At 43.0% G+C, this 20,253-nt stretch overlaps 1 protein-coding gene across 1 annotated transcript; it reads left to right on the plus strand.

Annotated features, from left to right (window-relative positions):
• Positions 1-8,853: 8,853 nt before the first annotated feature.
• On the plus strand, positions 8,854-9,657 carry LOC133364079 (serine/arginine-rich splicing factor 3-like). The gene has a single exon (XM_061584125.1). It carries the CDS (start codon positions 8,870-8,872, stop codon positions 9,362-9,364), a length of 495 nt encoding a protein of 164 aa, XP_061440109.1. The 5' UTR covers positions 8,854-8,869; the 3' UTR covers positions 9,365-9,657.
• Positions 9,658-20,253: the final 10,596 nt, after the last annotated feature.

Below are 20,253 nucleotides of genomic sequence, written 5' to 3' on the forward strand. Positions count from 1 at the left end.
AGTGATGGGTTGCATCTCACAAGGACTGGGAAGAATGTGTTTGGCCACAGCATGGAGAAGTTCATCAGGAGGGCTTTAAACTGAATCCTAAGGGGGAGGGAGATGTAAACTTGGTGGTAACAACTGATGAAGGCTTGTGCACAGTAACAGGAGCAGAGAGATCAGCTGTAATAGGGACCAGTGACAGACCTCAGAAAAATGTAGTAAGGAAGCCAAGCCATAAATCACATGGTCTTCGATGTCTGTATACTAATGCGCAGAGCATGGGAAACAAGCAGGATGAACTTGAACTTGTAATACAGGAGGGCAATTACGACTTGACAGGTATAACTGAAACTTGGTGGGAGTGACTCCCATGAATGGAATACAGCAATTGAAGGATATAACTTGTTCAAAAAGAACAGAAGGAATAAAAAAGGATGTGGAGTCACGCTATATGTTAAAAATATATATCCCTGCACAGAAATACAGGAAGATGAGCTTGGTAGCTCCACCAAAAGTATCTGGATTAAAATTGATGGGGCAAGTAATAAAAGGAATGTGGTGCTTGGAGTCTACTACTGACCACCCAATCAAGGAGAAGACGAGAATGTAACTTTTGAAAAGCAAAATGCCAATGTTTCGAGGAGGCATGATGTAGTAGTAATGGGGGATTTCAATTACCCCGATATCTGTTGGGAGACAAATTCTGCCAAACATGGCTCCTCCAAGAAATTTCTGTCTTGTGTTGGAGATAACTTTCTCCTACAGAAAGTGGAGGAAGCAACCAGAGGATCAGCTATCCTGGACTTGATTCTAACCAATAGAGATGATTTGGTGGATGAAGTGGCAGTTATGGGAACTCTGGGGGAAAGTGACCACACCATACTTGAATTCTTGATTTTAACAGAAGCAAAAGCTGAGAGTAGCCATACGCGCACCCTGGACTTCAGGAAAGCTGATTTTAATAAACTCAGAACAACTGTAAGTACGGTTCCATGGCAAGCAACCCTAATGAGAAAAGGAGTGCAAGATGGGTGGGAGTTTCTAAAAAAGGAAATTCTAAAAGCACAATGGCAAGCAATTCCAACAAGGAAAAAGAGGGGGAAACAGCAGAAGAAGCCAGTGTGGCTTCACAAAAAGCTTAGAGATGACCTGAAAACAAAAAAGGACACACACAGGAAATGGAAAGAAGGTCAGGCCACAAAGGAAGAGTACAGGCAGGTATCATGGAATTGCAGGGATGTTGTCAGGAAGGCCAAAGCTGAGAATGAGTTGAGGCTAGCAAGGGATGCTAAAAGCAACAAAAAAGCTTTCTTCAGGTACATCCATAGTAAAAGACAGAGAAAAGAAATGGTGGCACAGCTACTCAATGAGGATGGCAAAATGATGACAAAGAAATGGCAGAAGTGCTAAATTCCTACTTTGGCTCAGTCTTCTCCCCCCCAAAAAAGGATCTGTGAACCTCCCAGGAAACATGAAGTAGAAAGGCCATGATTGGACCTTGAGATTGATAGACAAATGGTCAAGGAATACCTAATCACTTTGAACGAGTTCAAATCTGCAGGGCCTGATAAACTGCATCCTAGAGTACTGAAGGAACTGTCTGAAGAACTCTCAGAACTGTTCTCTATTATCTTTGCAAAATCATGAGGGACTGGTGAAGTGCCAGATGACTGGAGGAGAGCTAATGTTGTCCCTATCTTCAAAAAAAGGAAAAAGGAGGAACCGGGGAACTACAGACCAGTCAGTCTAACACCAACCCCTGGAGCAGATTATAAAGAAGTCAATCTGTAAGCACCTTGAAAACAATGGAGTGATTACTAGGAGCCAACATGGATTTATGAAGAACAAATCCTGCCAAACTAGTCTCATCTCATTTTTTGACAAGGTAACCTCCCTTGTAGACTGTGGGAATGCTGTGGACATAAAATATCTCGACTTCAGCAAAGCTTTTGATGAAGTGCCCCATGATATTCTGTTTAGCAAGCTAGCTAAATGTGGGCTGGATGGAACAACTATCAGGTGGATCCACAGTTGGCTCCAGAATCGTATTCAAAGAGTGCTTATCAATGGTTCCTTCTCAAACTGGGCAGAAGTAACGAGTGGGGTACCACAGGGCTTGGTCCTGGGCCCAATGCTCTTCAACATTTTTATTAACGACTTGGATGAGGAGGTACAAAACATGCTTATCAAATTTGCAGATGATACTAAATTGGGGGGGCATAGCTAATACCGTGGAAGACAGAAACAAAATTCAAAGGAACCTTGATAGGCTGGAGCATTGGGCTGAAAACATCAGAAAGAAATTCAACAGGGATAAATGCAAAGTTCTACACTTAGGAAAAAGAAACCACATGCACAGTTATAAGATGGGGGATATTTGGCTCAGCAATACAACATGTGACAAGGATCTTGTAATTGTTGTTGATCACAAGCTGTATATGAGCCAACAGTGTGATGTGGCTGCAAAAAAGGCAAATGCTATATTAGGCTGCATTAACAGAAGGATAGTTTCCAAATCATGTGAAGTATTATTTCCCCTCTATTCAGCACTGGTTAGGCCTCATCTTGAATACTGCATCCAGTTCTGGTCTCTGCACTTCAGGAAGGGTGCAGACAAACTGGAACAGATTCAGAGGAAGGCAATAAGGATGATCAGGGGACTGGAAACAAAGGCATGTTTAGCCTGGAGAAGAGAAGACTGAGGGGAGATATGATAGCACTCTTCAAGTACGTGAAAGGTTGTCACATAGAGGAGGGCCGGGATCTCTTCTCGATCGTCCCAGAGTGCACGACAGGGAATAATGGGCTCAAGTTGCAGGAAGCCAGATTTTGACTGAACATCAGGAAAAACTTCCTAACTGTTAGAGCAGTACAACAATGGGACCAATTACCTAGAGAAGTAGTGGGCTCTCCATCACCGGAGGCATTCAGGAGGAAGCTGGACAGCCATCTGTTGGGAATGCTTTGATTTGGATTCCTGCATTGTGCAGGGGGTTGGACTTGATGGCCTTATAGTCCCCTTCCAACTCTACTATTCTATGATTCTATGAGCTTATAGAAGGGCAGTTTCATACCTCCATGCTTTTGTGAACATAAACTATTCCCTCTGTTAGAGAAAAGAGACAAATTCTTGTATATGAAGAGGACCATGTGCTTATCACTACGTCTGTGCATGCAAAGATTTGTTGGTCTGGGTGCTTCTCTTGTTACCTACATGTTTTCTCCTTTTTTAATACAATTATTGAAAAATTGAGCTTGATATTTGATAAAGACCCCAAAGTATGTTATAGTGAGTTGGCTTATTACTATCTGGATCTTTTTCAAATTTCTTTCAGATTCTGCTATATATTGTACAAACTCCGGCATGTTGTGATGATTATAATTTATGTTAATTTGACATTCATGTTATCTGCCTATCGCATTAACAATAATCCATCTGAACCAGCAGGCATGAATACCAATTACTGAAAAGATTGGAGCTCATCCTTGAATTTTCTTCTTCCTCTTGCTAGTAGACATATGTCAGCAAGCAGGGGATAGCACAGACGTATCAAAGTCTTTCAAGTAACCAAGTATCTACATATATTCTGTGTAATGGAACGGGCTGGGGCTGACATGCTCAATCTAAGGAGGAAGAAAAGATTTCTGGGAGAAAAAAAGGTTAATAAGAAGTAGTACTGTAACTTAAAGTTATGAAGATCTTTTAATAGGATTTCTAAGACTTATTGGAATAACTTGCTGGAGATGAACTACTTTTACCTTTTTCTGTAATATGAGAACTGAGGTATTGAGTGGTGATGTAATACTTAGCAGGGCCGGCTCCAGGCATTCAGGGGCCCTTGGGCATCAGCTTGCCCTGGCCCCCCGGTGGGTGGGTGGGTGTGCGCACGCATGCCCCCCGTGCCCCCACAGCCTCCCTACCTGTCTAGTCTTTACCATTGCCCTTAATGAAGATGGCGGCTGCGGTTTTCCTAAGGGGAATGAAGCCTCTGCCGTCATCTTTGTTGATGGCACACGTGCATGCTATGTGCACACATCTCTGCCATCAACTAAAATGGCGGCAGTGGCTTCAGTACCTTAGGGAAGCTGCAGCCACCATCTTCATTAAGGGCAATGCTAAAAAGCCATCTGACAAGTAAGTGGGGGGCTTGGGGGGCACAGATTGCAGAAGGGGAGCGGAGGGCCCCTCAGGGGCTTCTGTAGCTCCGAGGCCCTCAGGCCAGCGCCCAACTTGGCTGCCCTTTAGAACCGGCCCTGATACTTACACTTTGAATGTTGCAGATTCATGAACTGAAGCACATATATGGAGTTTAGGAGCCACTGCACTTTGTCATGGGGATGTCACTAAAAGCTACAGCTGATGATATGGGCCCTCACCAGACCCAATTATGTTTCAAGTCTGTTATCACGTACAGCTATTTCATCACAGTGTAAGCAGCTACACCCCTATAGCTGTTCAAAGAATTGTGGCATAGAGGCATTGCTGATCTGCATGATCTACATTCCCTTCATAAGCAGCGGAAATGAAAGAGACCCAAACCAATCTATTACCAAGAAAATGACAGACGTTAGGGAAGAAAGTAGTATAATGTGGATTGCAACAAGAGATGTAACTGCTGTTACCACAGTGACCTTGTTAACATTAAAGTAGAAAAGCTCTGTGGGCAATGAAATCCTAATATTTTTATTCTTATTAGAACAAGCTTTTGAAATGACAGTATCATTCTAAAAATGTCATTTAGGGTTCACACACAGGACCCATCTACACCACACATTTAAAGCACTAAAATACCACTTTAAAGATGGCTTCCTCCAGAGAATCCTGGGAACTGGAGTTTGTTAAGGGTGGTGAGAGCTGTTAGGTAACTTATGTTCCTTTCACAGACCTACAATTCCCAAAGTTCCCTGAGAAGAGGGATTGATTGTTAAACCACTCTGGGAATTGTAGCTCTATTAATGAAATAGAAGTCTGCTAATAGCTCTCAGCACCAGTGGTGTTCCAAGGGTGGTGCGGGGGGAGCAGTGTCTGAATTTAAAGACAATAATAAAAGAGTCTGCCCACTGTGGATTAAAGTCCCTTGCCGAAGTGGAGGGTGATGAGAGGTGGCTCTGTGAGGCGAAGCGGCAATCACAGCATTTTGAGGCTCGTCACCTCAATGGACAGAGAAGTGGGCGGCAATGGTGGTGGGAGCCGACAACACGAACCTGGTGGTGGTGGTTCACAAAGCAGACTACTTGCGCCTGGTACAGCCCTCCTGAACTTTAACCCACCATTTTCCTCAGGAAGAGGTGTCCAAGTCTCCGGTAGTCACTTCAGGGGGCTGGAATGGCTGCCTGGGGCTTGGACCTTGGGGGAGGTACGTGGCTTCGAAAGCAAAATGGTAGCCTTTCAGTGCATTTACTCAGCAGTAAATCTCACTGTGTTCAAACGGGCTTACTCCCAGGAGGCTGTGTGCACACGGCTGCAGCCTAAATCACTCACCCCCATCCAACATCTGGAACAGCAGTTTCAAAATTTGCTGCAGTTGGCTGGGCTTCTCTGCTTTTAATCTTGGTGTCACCATGGTTGGGCACCCCAAAAGATGTCTCCCCTCTCCCAACACGCCCTTAAACGTGAACTGGTGTACCCTTGCCTTCTTAGATGTTTATGGCAAGATTGTATGGTGTAGCAGGTGGTACTACCATTCTGCACCATTTTCGGTTCAAAGGCCCGCTGGGAGAAGGCAGGCATTTGCTGGGGTGCCCAGTCATGCTGACCCTGGGGTTACATACAGAAAGATCAAAAGAAGAAAAGCCAAGCCAAATGCAGCAGGTTTTGACATTTCAGTTCCAGAAGCAGGACTTGGGGAAAAGGTGCTTTAGGCCTCAGTCCTGTGCAGCTGCAGCTACCTGGGAGTAAGGCCCTTGGAACACAGTGAGACTTACATTTGAGTAAACATGTATAGGTGTGTACTGGCAACCAAGAGGTCTTCTGTATCTTTAAAAGTTGTGTAGGGGGAAGGGAGAATTCCACCTTGTGGTTTTTCCCATTACAGTGTTGCAAGAACACCTGCACTTGGCTGACTTTCTCTTATCCTAAAGATACAGGATCAGTCTCAGGCCTTGAACCTGGCAACCCTAATCCTTATAGTCTACTCACTGACTGGCAGTGGCTCTCCATGTTTTCAGATGGGGATTTTCCCCACTCCATCCTGGAGATTCAACCGGAGACCTTTTGCATGCAAAGCATGTGCTTGTACTACTGAGTTACAGCCTGTCTTAGAGAATAATGTCATCCAATGCTGTGGGACCTCTGAGTAAATGCATAGAATTCGGCTTCCCAAATCGCTTGTGAAAATGGCCTTAGAGCACAATGCTGCATTTACTCAGAAGTATGTCCCAGGCTGTTCAGTGCAGTTTGATCCCAAGTAATTTTGCCTAGGACTGCAGTCATAAACTCCCTTGCAGTTCACATTCACACATTACAGTTTGATGGGCACCCTGTGCATAAACATGGTGTTGTACTCGGTGCCTTTGCCTGGCTTGTACTTATGGTAGAAAAAGATGTGCTCAGTAGTTATGTAATATGACCCAACCTTAATAGTCCTGAGGTGTGGTCTGAAGGCACATGAGGCATCTTGCTGAAGCTAAGCAGGTACAAGTGCCTGGGAACCACGTAAATGCCACCTTGAGTTCTGTGAGGGAAGAAAGGTGGTATATAAATATAAATAAATAAATAAATAAATGTGTTTTGATCAATTTGGGGTAAAGGGGCATTAGAACATAAGTGCCTTGCTGGTTCAGAATGAAGGTCCACATAGTCCAGAATCCTTAAAACTAGACAAGTCTGGGAAGTCCATAAACAGGGCATGAAGGCAATAACCAGGTCCCATTACTGCTCTGAGTCATTGTTCTTCAACCTTGGGTCCCAAGCTTTTGTCAGATTGTTAACTCCCATCAACTCCAGCCAGCTTAGCCAATGGCCAAGGGTGATGGCGGTTGTAGAACAGTGCAAGTCTAAGGTTGTAGTGTTCTTTTTCTCATTCCCCATGTGCTGCTTTGTTTGCAAGAACTTTGTTTGCCGCTGTGGGCTTTTACTTCATCTTAACGTATCTGATATCAATGTTCTACTAAGAAAAGAAGATTTATCCCTGGAATTTAGTCATAGGACCACTACAGAAGTATTAGCATTTCCCCTGTAGTTATGGAATGCTGCAGAATTCTTAACAGACAGATAATGAGGATTTTTCACACCATACATTGAAAGCACATGGCTTCCCCCAAAGAATCCTTCACAGAGCTGCAATTCCCATTACCCTTAACAAACTACAGTCCCAAGGATACTTTGGGGGAAGCCAGGTCCTTTAAAAGAATGGTGTGGGTATGACCTATTTGCAATAAGGTCCATCAAGGCCTGAACAAATGTTTCTTAATGGCTAGGATCACATTTTTTTAAGAGTAGGCATTAAAAGAAACAATCAGTGGTTGCCCCTTTCATATTTTGATCCATGAGTGGCTCAAATAGCTCTGTTTATTTTATTTCAACATTCATCTATCTCTGAATACGGTTGCAATAGTACAAACAAAATGCCATCTATCCTTGGGATGGCAAGGAATTTACTATAGTAGGCCACCTGAATCGATCCTCTATATAATCCTGGAGTAAGCAGTGGCAAGCTTTCACAAAAGCTGAGTGTTGTCTGTTTTGTTTCCTTGCAAGAAAATCGACCAATGCCTGAACCAGGTCCCAATGGTAGGTCTGTTTAGGCTAACTCATTCAGTTTGTGAATTTTTTAAAAAAAGCATTTTATGCCTCTAGTTACACCGCCCTGGCTGCAGCCAATGGAGGTGTCCAGTGCCGCGACAGACAGATGGGCAGATAGATGAGGATGGGCAGCGAGAGGGAGCCGCTGCCAGCTTCGTTTGAGCCCCAGAGCGTGGGATCAGTACTGGAATATGGGAAAAAGCAATGGCGAGGACAGTGTGTGCCTCTCACCATGTGCAGAGTGCCTTTCTGGTTCCCTTGAGAGATGTCACACAATGGGGCTGAAACACTGTCTGTGTTTCTTTTCTGGCCATTATTATTATTCATTTCATGAGTATTATTGAAAATAATTTTGTTGTATAGAGGAGGGGTGTGTTAAAAAATGATCTGCTCCGGGTGTCAAATATGCTAGGTACGCCACTGCTCAGCACCCTTAACAAACTACAGTTCCCAGGGTTCTTTGGGGAAAGCTAAGACTGGTTTAAACATGTGGTACAGATGGGGCCATGGGTAGGGTTTGACAGATCAACCTATATCCATTCTATGCCAGTTTTGCATATGTTCAGTTGTGAGTCCAGCCTGTCTAGTTTTCTGTGTATTAAAACACACACATATACAAGCACACTTACACCACATTTAAATTGTATACATGTTTGCATGCATTTTCTGCTAAAAACACATATTTTATACACATTTTATATGCATTTCTGTCGAGCCCCAGGAGACCCAGGGGGGCCTGGATCAGGAGGTGGGGGAGCCCCAGGGCCCCTTCCCAGGGCAGAGTGACTCGGGGGGGAGCTATTCGAGGGTGCACCCCCAGCTCTGCAGATGGGAGAGATGTCAGATGTGGAGGATGCTCTTGAAGATCTGGGGGGAGGAGACACGACCAACCACTCTCTGATTTCCACGGGAAATTCACCTGCTCATGAGGAGACCCCTCCCTTGCCAAGTACCCCAGGAGAGCCGTTGGAGCAACACCTCTCATGCATGCCAACTCCATCCCCCCCCAGGATTCATTGTCTGGCCCTTCAAACGCTTCCCCGCCAGAAACGTCTCCGCCCCCTTCAATGGAGCCGGCACCTGAGGAGTCCAGACTGTCCGATGAGCAGACATGAGCCATTTTGTCCACTGCGACGAGAGATGCATCGTGATTCGTGTCCGCTGGACTGCAAGGTTTATGTAGGTAACCTTGGGAACAATAGCAACAAAACTGAATTGGAACGAGCATTTGGATACTATGGACCACTACGTAGTGTGTGGGTTGCTAGGAATCCCCCTGGTTTTGCTTTCGTTGAATTTGAAGACCCACGTGATGCTGCTGATGCAGTCAGAGAACTAGATGGGAGAACACTGTGCGGGTGTCGTGTCAGGGTGGAACTATCCAGTGGTGAAAAACGTAGCCGGAACCGTGGTCCACCTCCCTCATGGGGTAGACGTCCTCGAGATGACTATCGCAGGAGAAGTCCTCCGCCTCGTCGCAGATCTCCTCGAAGGAGAAGCTTCTCCCGCAGCCGCAGCAGGTCCCTTTCCAGAGATAGAAGGCGAGAGAGATCACTGTCAAGGGAGAGAAATCATAAGCCCTCCCGTTCATTTTCCAGATCTCGTAGCCGCTCCAGGTCAAATGACAGGAAATAGAACTTCAGGAAGAGCAATGTACAGGAAGTTCACCTAGCACAAAGTCTGATGTCTGTTTGACGTTGGATGAAGACCCTTTAATTTCCCAAGATTTTTAAATCTTTCTTGACCTATTTGTTTTAAACTCCATTTTAACATAGAACATGTTGCTTCTTTATTTTTATTGCATTAATTTGCTGTATTCTACTGTTTTGTTAAAATGGCTTACAAAAAAATTATACAACCATTCTTCCAGATTGAAGAGTGGGATATTAAATATTTCAAGCAAAATAAATATATCTAAACTGGAACAATGTTGTAATGTATTTTTAAAGATAGTTTTATATTGTTTTAAATTTTTTAATTGTTTTTTAAAAGATGTTTTAAATTGTATTTGTTTTAATGTTTTTAGTTACTGTAAACTGCCCAGAGAGCTTCAGCTATGGGGCGGTATATAAATAAATAAATAAATAAATAAATAAACATGTGCACGCCCTCTGTCACCTCATGTGCGCCGCCGAGAAAAGAGTTTAGCCAGAGGGAGGTCCTGCGCAAGAGTCAGAGATTACGGGCAAAAACCTTTCCTACTTAAGCCCGGGCCCCCTTCTTGAGGGTGCTGAGTCAACTTTCCTTACAAGCTGCAGAGTAAGCCTGAGTAGTTTAGTTAGGGATTACAGTGAGCTAGTTAGCGAAATCTATGAGACGCTTTGCCTATGATGTTACTCTAATAAAACAGGAATTAATTCCAGTCTCGCCTCTGTTTCATGATTCTCACTCTGGGCAAGACAATTTCCTACCTAAAATATACATTTTTGAAAGTTTTTATATGCAACTCCCCCTAAAATAGGAATTTTCTATTAATTTATCCTGTAAAACATGCATTATGTATGCATTTTTTAACCAAAACTGGATCATAAAATTCAGAGAAGTGCATGTCGCATCCCTACCCCTCACCAACCTACTTTACTTGTTAGCAGACAGGGGCACGGTTTTACTAATGGTTGTATACCACCCAGTATACCAATGCTGTTAGAGATTCCTCTATATATTTCCTTAGCTCTATTGCTATAATGGCTCAGGTATATAGGCAAGCCTCAACTCCCCTGTAACAGCTATGAGTTGAGCCCTTGTAATCTGCTAATATAACACCCCTTCAAGTATTTGCTGCCACCACAGTTACCATCCATGTATCTGAATCAACCTTTAGCATAACCAAATAATGAGGCGCATGTGTGGAATAATTTTATTTAAGAACATATGTATTTTTAAAATGAGCAAAATTACTTTGTGTTCTTAAACTTATGGTTCTAAACAGGTCTTTTGTTGCTTCAGTTAAGTTACTGTTTATTCTATAACCAGGTAAGATCCTGCCTGACCTACCCACCTACAATATACCTACTAGAATTCCATCCTTTCACCATCTAAATCCAAAATAATAAGCCAATGTTGACCCTACACTCTCTACCACTAAACAAGCCCAAGCAATCCTACACCAACTCTCCCTAACTATTCACTAATAGGCAAAAAACCTTGCAGTTTAAGAATGTAGCTATAGCCAACAGATATTTCCATCAAACTTTAAAAGGCAGGGAAATTGGGCAGCTATAGCGAATGCACCAGGAGAGCAGGAGACCTGACCTCCTCTCTGAGATACTGTACTACCCTACAAATTTGTCAAAATGCTAACACAATTTGGGTTGGTCTTTTACAGTCCAATCCACTTCCTGTGTAGCTTGGAAGAATTGCAGCTGTGAGTCTGGCTTTTAGAACACTGACAGTTGTTTCATACTGAGCATGCCCGACATTATCATTCAGTTCAATGCAAAAAATATTAAATTAATTAAAAATCAGCCAGGGATTTTTTTTTTTTACTTTTAAACTGCAGATGATGAAGGTCAGAGTACGGGGCAAGGTCAGTAAAAGGATTACAGGTACCCTGTGAACACGCTGTGAATACGGCTGATTTTTAATGAATGTAATGAATTTTGAGAACTTTGAGATAAAAAAGTCCAAAAGGGGTCTGGGTTTTTCCTCTCTCTCTTTAGACTTTGAACTCTCGATTCTCTCTGACTGTTTTGTGTATCGCCATGAAAATTGAGAGGGTTGTTAAGCAAGCATTTCTGAGTTCAGGACTTTAAGTTTTGTAAGGTTTTGTTTTCAAATGAGCTTATGGGAAGCATCAGAATGTCAATTTAACATTGCGGAATGTAAAAAATCCACACTGGCTATAGTATACAGCCACTCTCGTGGCTGTATAATACTCCAACTGCCAGACTGCCACACAATCAAATATAAGCTTTTCACTCTCAGTCACTCAGCCAATCACCATCCAACATACTATAGCATTCTACTCACTCATTTCCCTCTCCCAACACTCACCACTTACCTTAAACAATCTACTATAAAACGTGTGTGTGTGTTTATCAGCATGAAACATTAACATAAATGTATGGAGCATCACAGTGCACAATCCCATTGTTAGATACAGGGCCGGTGCCAGGCATGCCAGGGCCCTTTGGCACCAGCCTGCCTCAGGCCATGGCACACAAATGTATGCACACATGTTCCACCTACCTACCTTTCCCTTGGTGAATGCTGCCCACACTGTGCGCACATGCCTGCCATCAACCAAGATAGTGGCCAAGGCTTCCCTAAGGGGCTGATGTCTCCACTGCCATCTTGGTTGATGGCACGTGTGCATGCTATGCACACGCATCCTTGCCATCAACCATGATGGCAGCAGGGGCAGCAGCCCCTGAGGGAATCCTTGGCCTCCATCTTGGTTGATGGCAAGCTTGCACACATACTGCGACCAGCATTTACGTCAAGGGAAAGGTAGGTGGGGCATGCAGGCAGGCATTGCGGGACTGCATGGCAGTAGGGGGGTGCCTGGGAGTTCCCTCTTGCGATCTGCAGCAGGATCGGGAGCCGATGCTGCCACGGATTGCAGAAGGGAATGCTACCCACCCTAAGGAGGGGCCCTACAGGGGCTCTCAGCCAGGGCCCAACCTGGCTGTCCACTGGTGCCAGCCCTGGTTAGATTCATTCCAATCTGTGTCTAAGTCTGGGAACTGGGAATTAGGTCAGTTCTATTTAAATTTGAAATGAACAAAATTCTCCACCATCCTTAGCGGGCTGTACCTTTAGTCAGGCCTAAAGGTGTGTGATATTTCACAGATGAGCTTGAGCACAACCGCACATTGGTAAAACACCACACAGATATAACTATATTTGCAGTCACAGCAATTTTGCATTTTTGCTGCATATTAATATTTTTATGTGTGAGAGAGATTGCGTGAGACTGAAGGAACTGAAATCTGCAACAAATTACATAGACACAATGCTTTGTGCCATATTGGGTGGGAGGTGGGGAGTGAAATTTCTAATGTATTTGTTCCACTTCAGAAACAAGTCTGGTCATTTAGAACTCCAAAATCGCAAATGTAGACATGTCGAATGTTGGAAGCATTCCTATAATATATTGGGGTTTCCTTCTGTATGCACCATACTTTGCCATCTGCTGGACAGTTCTGTTACTCATTATGATTAAATGTCTGTCAGAAAGATTTTTTTAAAAAATAAGTTAATTTTTTTGCCCCTTACAGTGATTCCTTTTTAATTTTCTTGTTTCTAAGATGTGAATTTTTGTTGTACGGACTAGAGATGACACTTAAAAAAAAGTTTTTTCCAAATTCAACTTTTCTGAAACAACACATTTACAAAACTACTTGTGCGAATTAAAAACAAACAAACCCAAATGACACTTGAAAGTGGAGATATCTGAAGAACAATGAACTAAGTCAGGGAAAGAAAACATGCCCTTCACCCTCCTGTTTTTATGTTTTAAAAGTCAAGCTTCTTTATGGAGATGCTGGTTTGCACAGCCATAAGGCAAAGAAGAAAGGCAAACTTGAAACAAGAGAAAAAACTAAACTCTTTATGCTTTTTGAGAGCAGACTTTTCTGGCTAGTGTCCAGCTAGGAATAAACTCAGAGACTGCAACAAGCAGACTCAGTTTGATTTAATTTTTGTGCTTGTGTGAGTAGGCAGATACTAAAATGCTAAAACTGAACAGGGAATAATTACTCTGCTTTGTTTAATGGAAAATAATACTAAAAGGGGCCATGAAGGCAGTAGGGGAACCAGGCTTGTCAGAGAAATTGTAAGCCTCCTCTCAAAGTGTCGTCTTAATTAATGCAATTCAGGGCGGTTGTAGCTGTTTTACTTCACCCAGTGCAGTACTGCAGAAATTCAACCCCATCCATCATCTCAGTTAAGACATCTTCCACTTTGACTACTGTAGCCTACTTCTATCTGGTCTTCCATTGTCACACCTCAGTTCAAACTCTGTAGCCAAACTCTTCCACTTCTCTGTCACTGAGTTTTTTCCATATTCAGCACTCACCTTTAAAATTCTCCATAGTCTTGCTCCACACCATGATTAGTTCTTGTTATCCTGGTATAGTCCTGTCCATAAACTTTACTTCTCCTACTCATAGACCATAGAGTCTGAAGGGTTCTTGTAGGGCATCTAATCCAACTATCTGATTAAGGAAAGAAATCCAGAGTTAGAGAATCCCCAACAGATGTCTGTTCAGCCTCTGTGTGTCCAGTAAGAGTCAGCCTCACTCCCCTGATAATTGGTCCCATTGTAAGAACTTAAGAACATAAGAACATAAGAAGAGCCTGCTGGATCAGGCCAGTGGCCCATCTAGTCCAGCATCCTGTTCTCACAGTGGCCAACCAGGTGCCTGGGGGAAGCCCGCAAACAGGACCCGAGTGCAAGAACACTCTCCCCTCCTGAGGCTTCCGGCAACTGGTTTTCAGAAGCATGCTGCCTCTGACTAGGGTGGCAGAGCACAGCCATCATGGCTAGTAGCCATTGATAGCCCTGTCCTCCATGAATTTGTCTAATCTTCTTTTAAAGCCATCCAAGCTGGTGGCCATTACTGCATCTTGTGGGAGCAAATTCCATAGTTTAACTATGCGCTGAGTAAAGAAGTACTTCCTTTTGTCTGTCCTGAATCTTCCAACATTCAGCTTCTTTGAATGTCCACGAGTTCTAGTATTATGAGAGGGAGAAGAACTTTTCTCTATCCACTTTCTCAATGCCATGCATAATTTTATACACTTCTATCATGTCTCCTCTGACCCGCCTTTTCTCTAAATTAAAAAGCCCCAAATGCTGCAACCTTTCCTCGTAAGGGAGTCACTCCATCCCCTTGATCATTCTGGTTGCCCTCTTCTGAACCTTTTCCAACTCTATAATATCCTTTTTGAGATGAGGCGACCAGAACTGTACACAGTATTCCAAATGCGGCCGCACCATAGATTTATACAACGGCATTATGATATCGGCTGTTTTATTTTCAATACCTTTCCTAATTATTGCTAGCATGGAATTTGCCTTTTTCACAGCTGCCGCACACTGGGTCGACATTTTCATCGTGCTGTCCACTACAACCCCGAGGTCTCTCTCCTGGTCGGTCACCGCCAGTTCAGACCCCATGAGCGTACATGTGAAATTCAGATTTTTTGCTCCAATATGCATAATTTTACACTTGTTTATATTGAATTGCATTTGCCATTTTTCCGCCCATTCACTCAGTTTGGAGAGGTCTTTTTGGAGCTCTTCGCAATCCCTTTTTGTTTTAACAACCCTGAACAATTTAGTGTCATCAGCAAACTTGGCCACTTCACTGCTCACTCCTAATTCTAGGTCATTAATGAACAAGTTGAAAAGTACAGGTCCCAATACTGATCCTTGAGGGACTCCACTTTCTACAGCTCTCCATTGGGAGAACTATCCGTTTATTCCTACTCTCTGCTTTCTGCTTCTTAACCAATTCCTTATCCACAAGAGAACCTCTCCTCTTGTTCCATGACTGCTAAGCTTCCTCGGAAGTCTTTGGTGAGGTACCTTGTCAAACGGTTTTTGAAAGTCTAAGTACACTATGTCCACTGGATCACCTCTATCTATATGCTTGTTGACACTCTCAAAGAATTCTAATAGGTTACTGAGACAGAATCATAGAATCATAGAATCATAGAGTTAGAAGGGGCCTTGTAGGCCATCGAGTCCAACCCCCTGCTCACAGCAGGAAATCCACAGCTAGAGCATCTCCCGCAGATAGCTGTCCAGCCTCTGCTTGAAGACATCCAGCGAAGGGGATCCCACCACCTCCCTAGGCAGTCGGTTCCATTGCCGAACTGCCCTTACTGTCAAGAAGTTCCTTCTAATGTCCAATCTGAATCTACGCTCCTGCAACTTAAAACCATTAGACCTAGTCCTACCCTCTGGGGCAGCAGAGAACAAATCTGTACCCTCCTCTATGTGACAGCCCTTCAGGTACTTAAAGAGTGTAATCATGTCACCCCTCAGCCTTCTCTTCACCAGACTGAACATGCCAAGTTCCTTCAACCTTTCCTCATAAGACTTGTTCTCCATACCGGCTATCATCCTCATCGCCCTCTTCTGAACCCGCTCTAACTTGTCTATATCTTTCTTAAAATGAGGCACCCAGAACTGAACGCAGTATTCCAGATGAGGCCTGACTAATGCAGAATATAGTGGGACTATTACTGCCCTCGACCTGGAAACTATAGCTCTGTTTATGCAGCCCAAAACCGCATTTGCCTTTTTTGCCGCAGCATCACACTGCTGGGTCATGTTCAACTTGCGATCCACTACAATTCCAAGGTCCTTCTCACACGCACTACTGCTAAGCCGGGTATTTCCCATCCTGTACCCGTGCATTTTGTTTTTGTGGCCTAAATGCAGAATCCTGCATTTGTCTTTATTGAATGTCATTATTAATTTCAGCCCTATTTTCTAGTCTATCCAGGTCCCTTTGGATTTTATTCCTGTCTTCCATTGTGTTAGCTATCCCTCCCAGTTTCGTATCATCTGCAAACTTCATAAGGCTTTCCTCCACCCCATCATCTAAGTCATTGATAAAAATGTTGAAGAGTATTGGCCCCAGGACAGAACCCTGTGGCACTCCACTCGAAACCTCCTTCCAGTCCAAAGCAGAGCCACCGATGACCACTCTTTGAGTACGGTTTTCCAACCAGTTGTGAATCCACCCGACAGTATTTCCATGTAGTCCACATTTGACGAGTTTGCTAATCAAAAGGTCGTCAGGGACTTTGTCAAACGCTTTGCTGAAATCTAGATAGATGACATCTACAGCATTTCCACCATCTATTAAGCTAGTGACCCGATCAAAAAAAGAGATTAGTTTGACAGGATTTTTTCTTGACAAACCCATGCTGGCTCCTACTAATCACAGCATTGTCATCTAGATAGTTGCCAATGGATTCTTTTATTATTCGTTCTAATATCTTTCCCGGTATTGAAGTCAGACTGACCGGCCTGTAATTCCCCAAATCTTCTTTTTTACCCTTTTTAAAGAGCGGGATGACGTTTGCCCGTCTCCAATCCTCCGGCACCTCTCCCGTTCTCCAGGATTTCTCAAAGATGATGGCAAGAGGTTCCGAGAGTACATCCGTAAGTTCCTTCAATACTCTGGGATGCAGTTCATCAGGCCCTGGAGATTTGAACTCATTTAGGTTAACTAGGTATTTCCTGACTATCTCTTTATCAATCTCGAATTGCAATCCCGACCCCTTCCTGAGATTGCTACCGATGCAAGGTTGCACACTGTTCCCTTTTTGGGAGAAAACGGAGACAAAATAGGTGTTGAGCAGTTCTGCCTTTTCCTTGTTATCTGTCAACATTTTGCCATCCTCATTAAGCAGCAGTCCCACTGTTTCCTTGGTCTTTCTCTTGCTTCGAACATATCTGAAAAACCCCTTTCTGTTGTTCCTCGCTTCCCTCGCCAGCCTCAGCTCATTCTGGGTTTTAGCTTTCCTTACGCTATTCCTGCAAACCCGAGCCGCTTGTCGGTACTCTTCCTTGGTGATGTGTCCTTCCTTCCATTCTTTATACATGCTCTTTTTTACTTTTACCTCCTACACCAGTCTTCCGTGTAGCCACATTGGCTTTTTCCGATGTCTTCCATTTTTCTTCCTCTTTGGAATTGTTTGCGATTGTGCTTTTTGTAATACGTTCTTCATGAACTCCCACGCTTCTTGGGCTTTCCCTTGCAGAAGCCATGCTGGCTCTGCTTCAGCAAAGCTTGTTCTTCTATGTGCTTAGTTAATCTAGCTGTAATAATACTTTCTACCAGTTTTCCAGGGACAGAAGTTAAGCTAACTGGCCTGTAATTTCCAGGATCCCCTCTGGATTCCTTTTTGAAGATTGGCGTTACATTTGCCACTTTCCAGTCCTCAGGCATGGAGGAGGACCCGAGGAACAAGTTACATATTATAGTTAGCAGATCAGCAATTTCACATTTGAGTTCTTTGAGAACTCTCGGGTGGATGCCATCCTGGCCCGGTGATTTGTCAGTTTTTATATTGTCCATTAAGCCTAGAACTTCCTCTCTCGTTACCACTCTTTGCCTCAGTTCCTCAGAATCCCTTCCTGCAAATGTTAGTTCAGGTTCAGGGATCCACTCTATATCTTCCACTGTGAAGACAGATGCAAAGAATTCATTTAGCTTCTCTGCAATCTCCTTATCATTCTTTAGTACACCTTTGTCTCCCTTATCATCCAAGGGTCCAATCGCCTCCCTAGATGGTCTCCTGCTTTGAATGTATTTATAGAATTTTTTGTTGTTGGTTTTTATGTTCTTAGCAATGTGCTCCTCAAATTCTTTTTTAGCATCCCTTATTGTCTTCTTCTTGACCTGCTACTTCTGTTAAAAGGTTTCTCTTAAAGTTAACCAAATTCTTTTTCCTGCAAGCTCATTAGTCTTTAATTTATTGGGTCAGTACATTCTTTGTGCTCTTCTGTGTGACAACCCTTTAGGTATTTGTAGAGTGTTCTTTATTTTCCAAGCTAAACATACCAATTCCTTCAACCTTGTCTCTTAAGACTTGTTTTTCAAACAGCTGACCATCTTTGTTGCTCTCTGCTGAACCCCAGTTTGTCTACAGCCTTTCTAAAGTGGAGCATCCAGAATTGGACAGTCCTCCAGATTAGGTCTGACTAGTGCAGAATAAATAGGAGCTAGTACATCTCATGAGTCCACTTCCTGCTCTCCTAAATAGTTCCATTCATTCTCCCTTGCTGTCCCTTATGCTTGGAATTCTCTTTCAGAATATCTCTGTGGTGTAACCTCTCTCTTTTCCATCAATTCCATCTTAAAAACTTACCTTTTATTGATTGAAAACTTTGGCTTTAGCCTGTAATTCTCTTCCCTATGTTGTTTTCCCTACCTTTGAAAATATAGAGTGAACACAAATGTAACATTTTAAGTGTGATGGATGTGGTTTGGACACTTTTTCTGTCCTGAAAATGGATTCTTCAGAATGTGAAGAATGTGTGTTAAAAAGAGCCTTTTCCACCACAATTTTGTACATTCCTCAGGGTCAAATTTGCTTATGCTATTCTATAAAGTGTCACATATACAACTTTTTGGGGTAAGGTGTTTGGTGGTGGCAATCTAATTGCAGATACTCTTGAAGGAAACAGATTATCTTGACCCGTTTTGGTATGGGTTCAGGCCCAGATTTGGGATGGAATTGGCCTTGGTCACCGTGATGGATAACCTTTTTTGGGAGAGAGACAAAAGGACAGTGTAACCTTGTTGCTCTTTCTTAATCTTTCAGCATATTTCAATACTGTTGACTATGATATCCTCCTGGACTGTCTCTGTGAATTGGGAGTTGGTGGTGCAATGTTGCACTGGTTCACTCTTACCTATATCAAGCTGGATTCAGAAAACACTGTTGAGGGATTATGTGTCTGTCCCCTGGCAGTTGTGTGTGGGATGCCACATGGCACTATTTCATCCCCAATGCTGTTTGTTTAATATTTATATGAAGCCATTGGGAGCGGTCATTAGCAGATTCAGGGTTATAGTGTCATCAGTATGCTGATGACACCCAGCTCTAGTTCTCCATTAGATCTAAATCAGAAGAGGTTGTGGCTATTTTAAACCAGTGCCTGGATACAGTGGTGGGCTGGATGAGGGCCAACAAACTGAGACTGAATCCTGATAAGACAGAGACTTTGTAGGTGGGTGGTTCCCAGGTCCAGGAGTTGGCAAGTTCACCAGTTCTGGATGGGTTTGCACTTCCTCTGAAGGAACAAATATATATCTTGGGAGTGCTCCTAAATCTATTCCTGTCACTGGAGGAGCTGGCAACCTCTGTGGTGAGAAGCAACTTATTATCAACTTAGTTTGGGATGTCAGCTATGCCCTATCCTGGACAGAAATAGTTTAGCCACTGTAATTGGCTAATCGAATCCCATACATCAATTGCAATAGTCCAATCTCTGCCATACATGAAGCAGCAACCATCAGCTGCTTTAGACATCTTGTGAAGACTTATCTTTTTGCTCAGGTTTTCCCTGACCCACAAGATTAGACCCTGTTTGCATGTTGAATCCTTTGAATTTCTGTTTTATTCACTTTTATGTGTTTTAAGTGTTTTTAGGTAGCTGTTTTATTGTTTTAGGTTGTGTTTTTTGTTTTAATGTTTTAATGATATATTGTTTGTTTTTTAGACTGTACACTGCTTAAAGATTTCTGGAATATTAAGCGGTTTATAACTGCTTTTAAATAAATAAACAAAAGTGTTGGTGACTCTGATCTGGGACTAAATGGTACTAAATGTTGCTGAACAAAGATTTATGCATATAGATAAATCAGTGCTAGTAATTGTTTGAAATAACATCACAACCCACATCTGACAAGTGAAGGTTTATCACTACATAATATAGAAAACATCCACCATTAACGGCACAATCATGTACACATCTACTCAAAAGTAAGTCCCATTGATTCCAATAGGCTGTATGCTTTGATAGGTGTGTATAGGATTGCAGTCAAAGTGTT

Source organism: Rhineura floridana, chromosome 9 (genome assembly GCF_030035675.1).
Source record: "Rhineura floridana isolate rRhiFlo1 chromosome 9, rRhiFlo1.hap2, whole genome shotgun sequence".
In the NCBI taxonomy this organism is placed as follows: domain Eukaryota; kingdom Metazoa; phylum Chordata; class Lepidosauria; order Squamata; family Rhineuridae; genus Rhineura; species Rhineura floridana.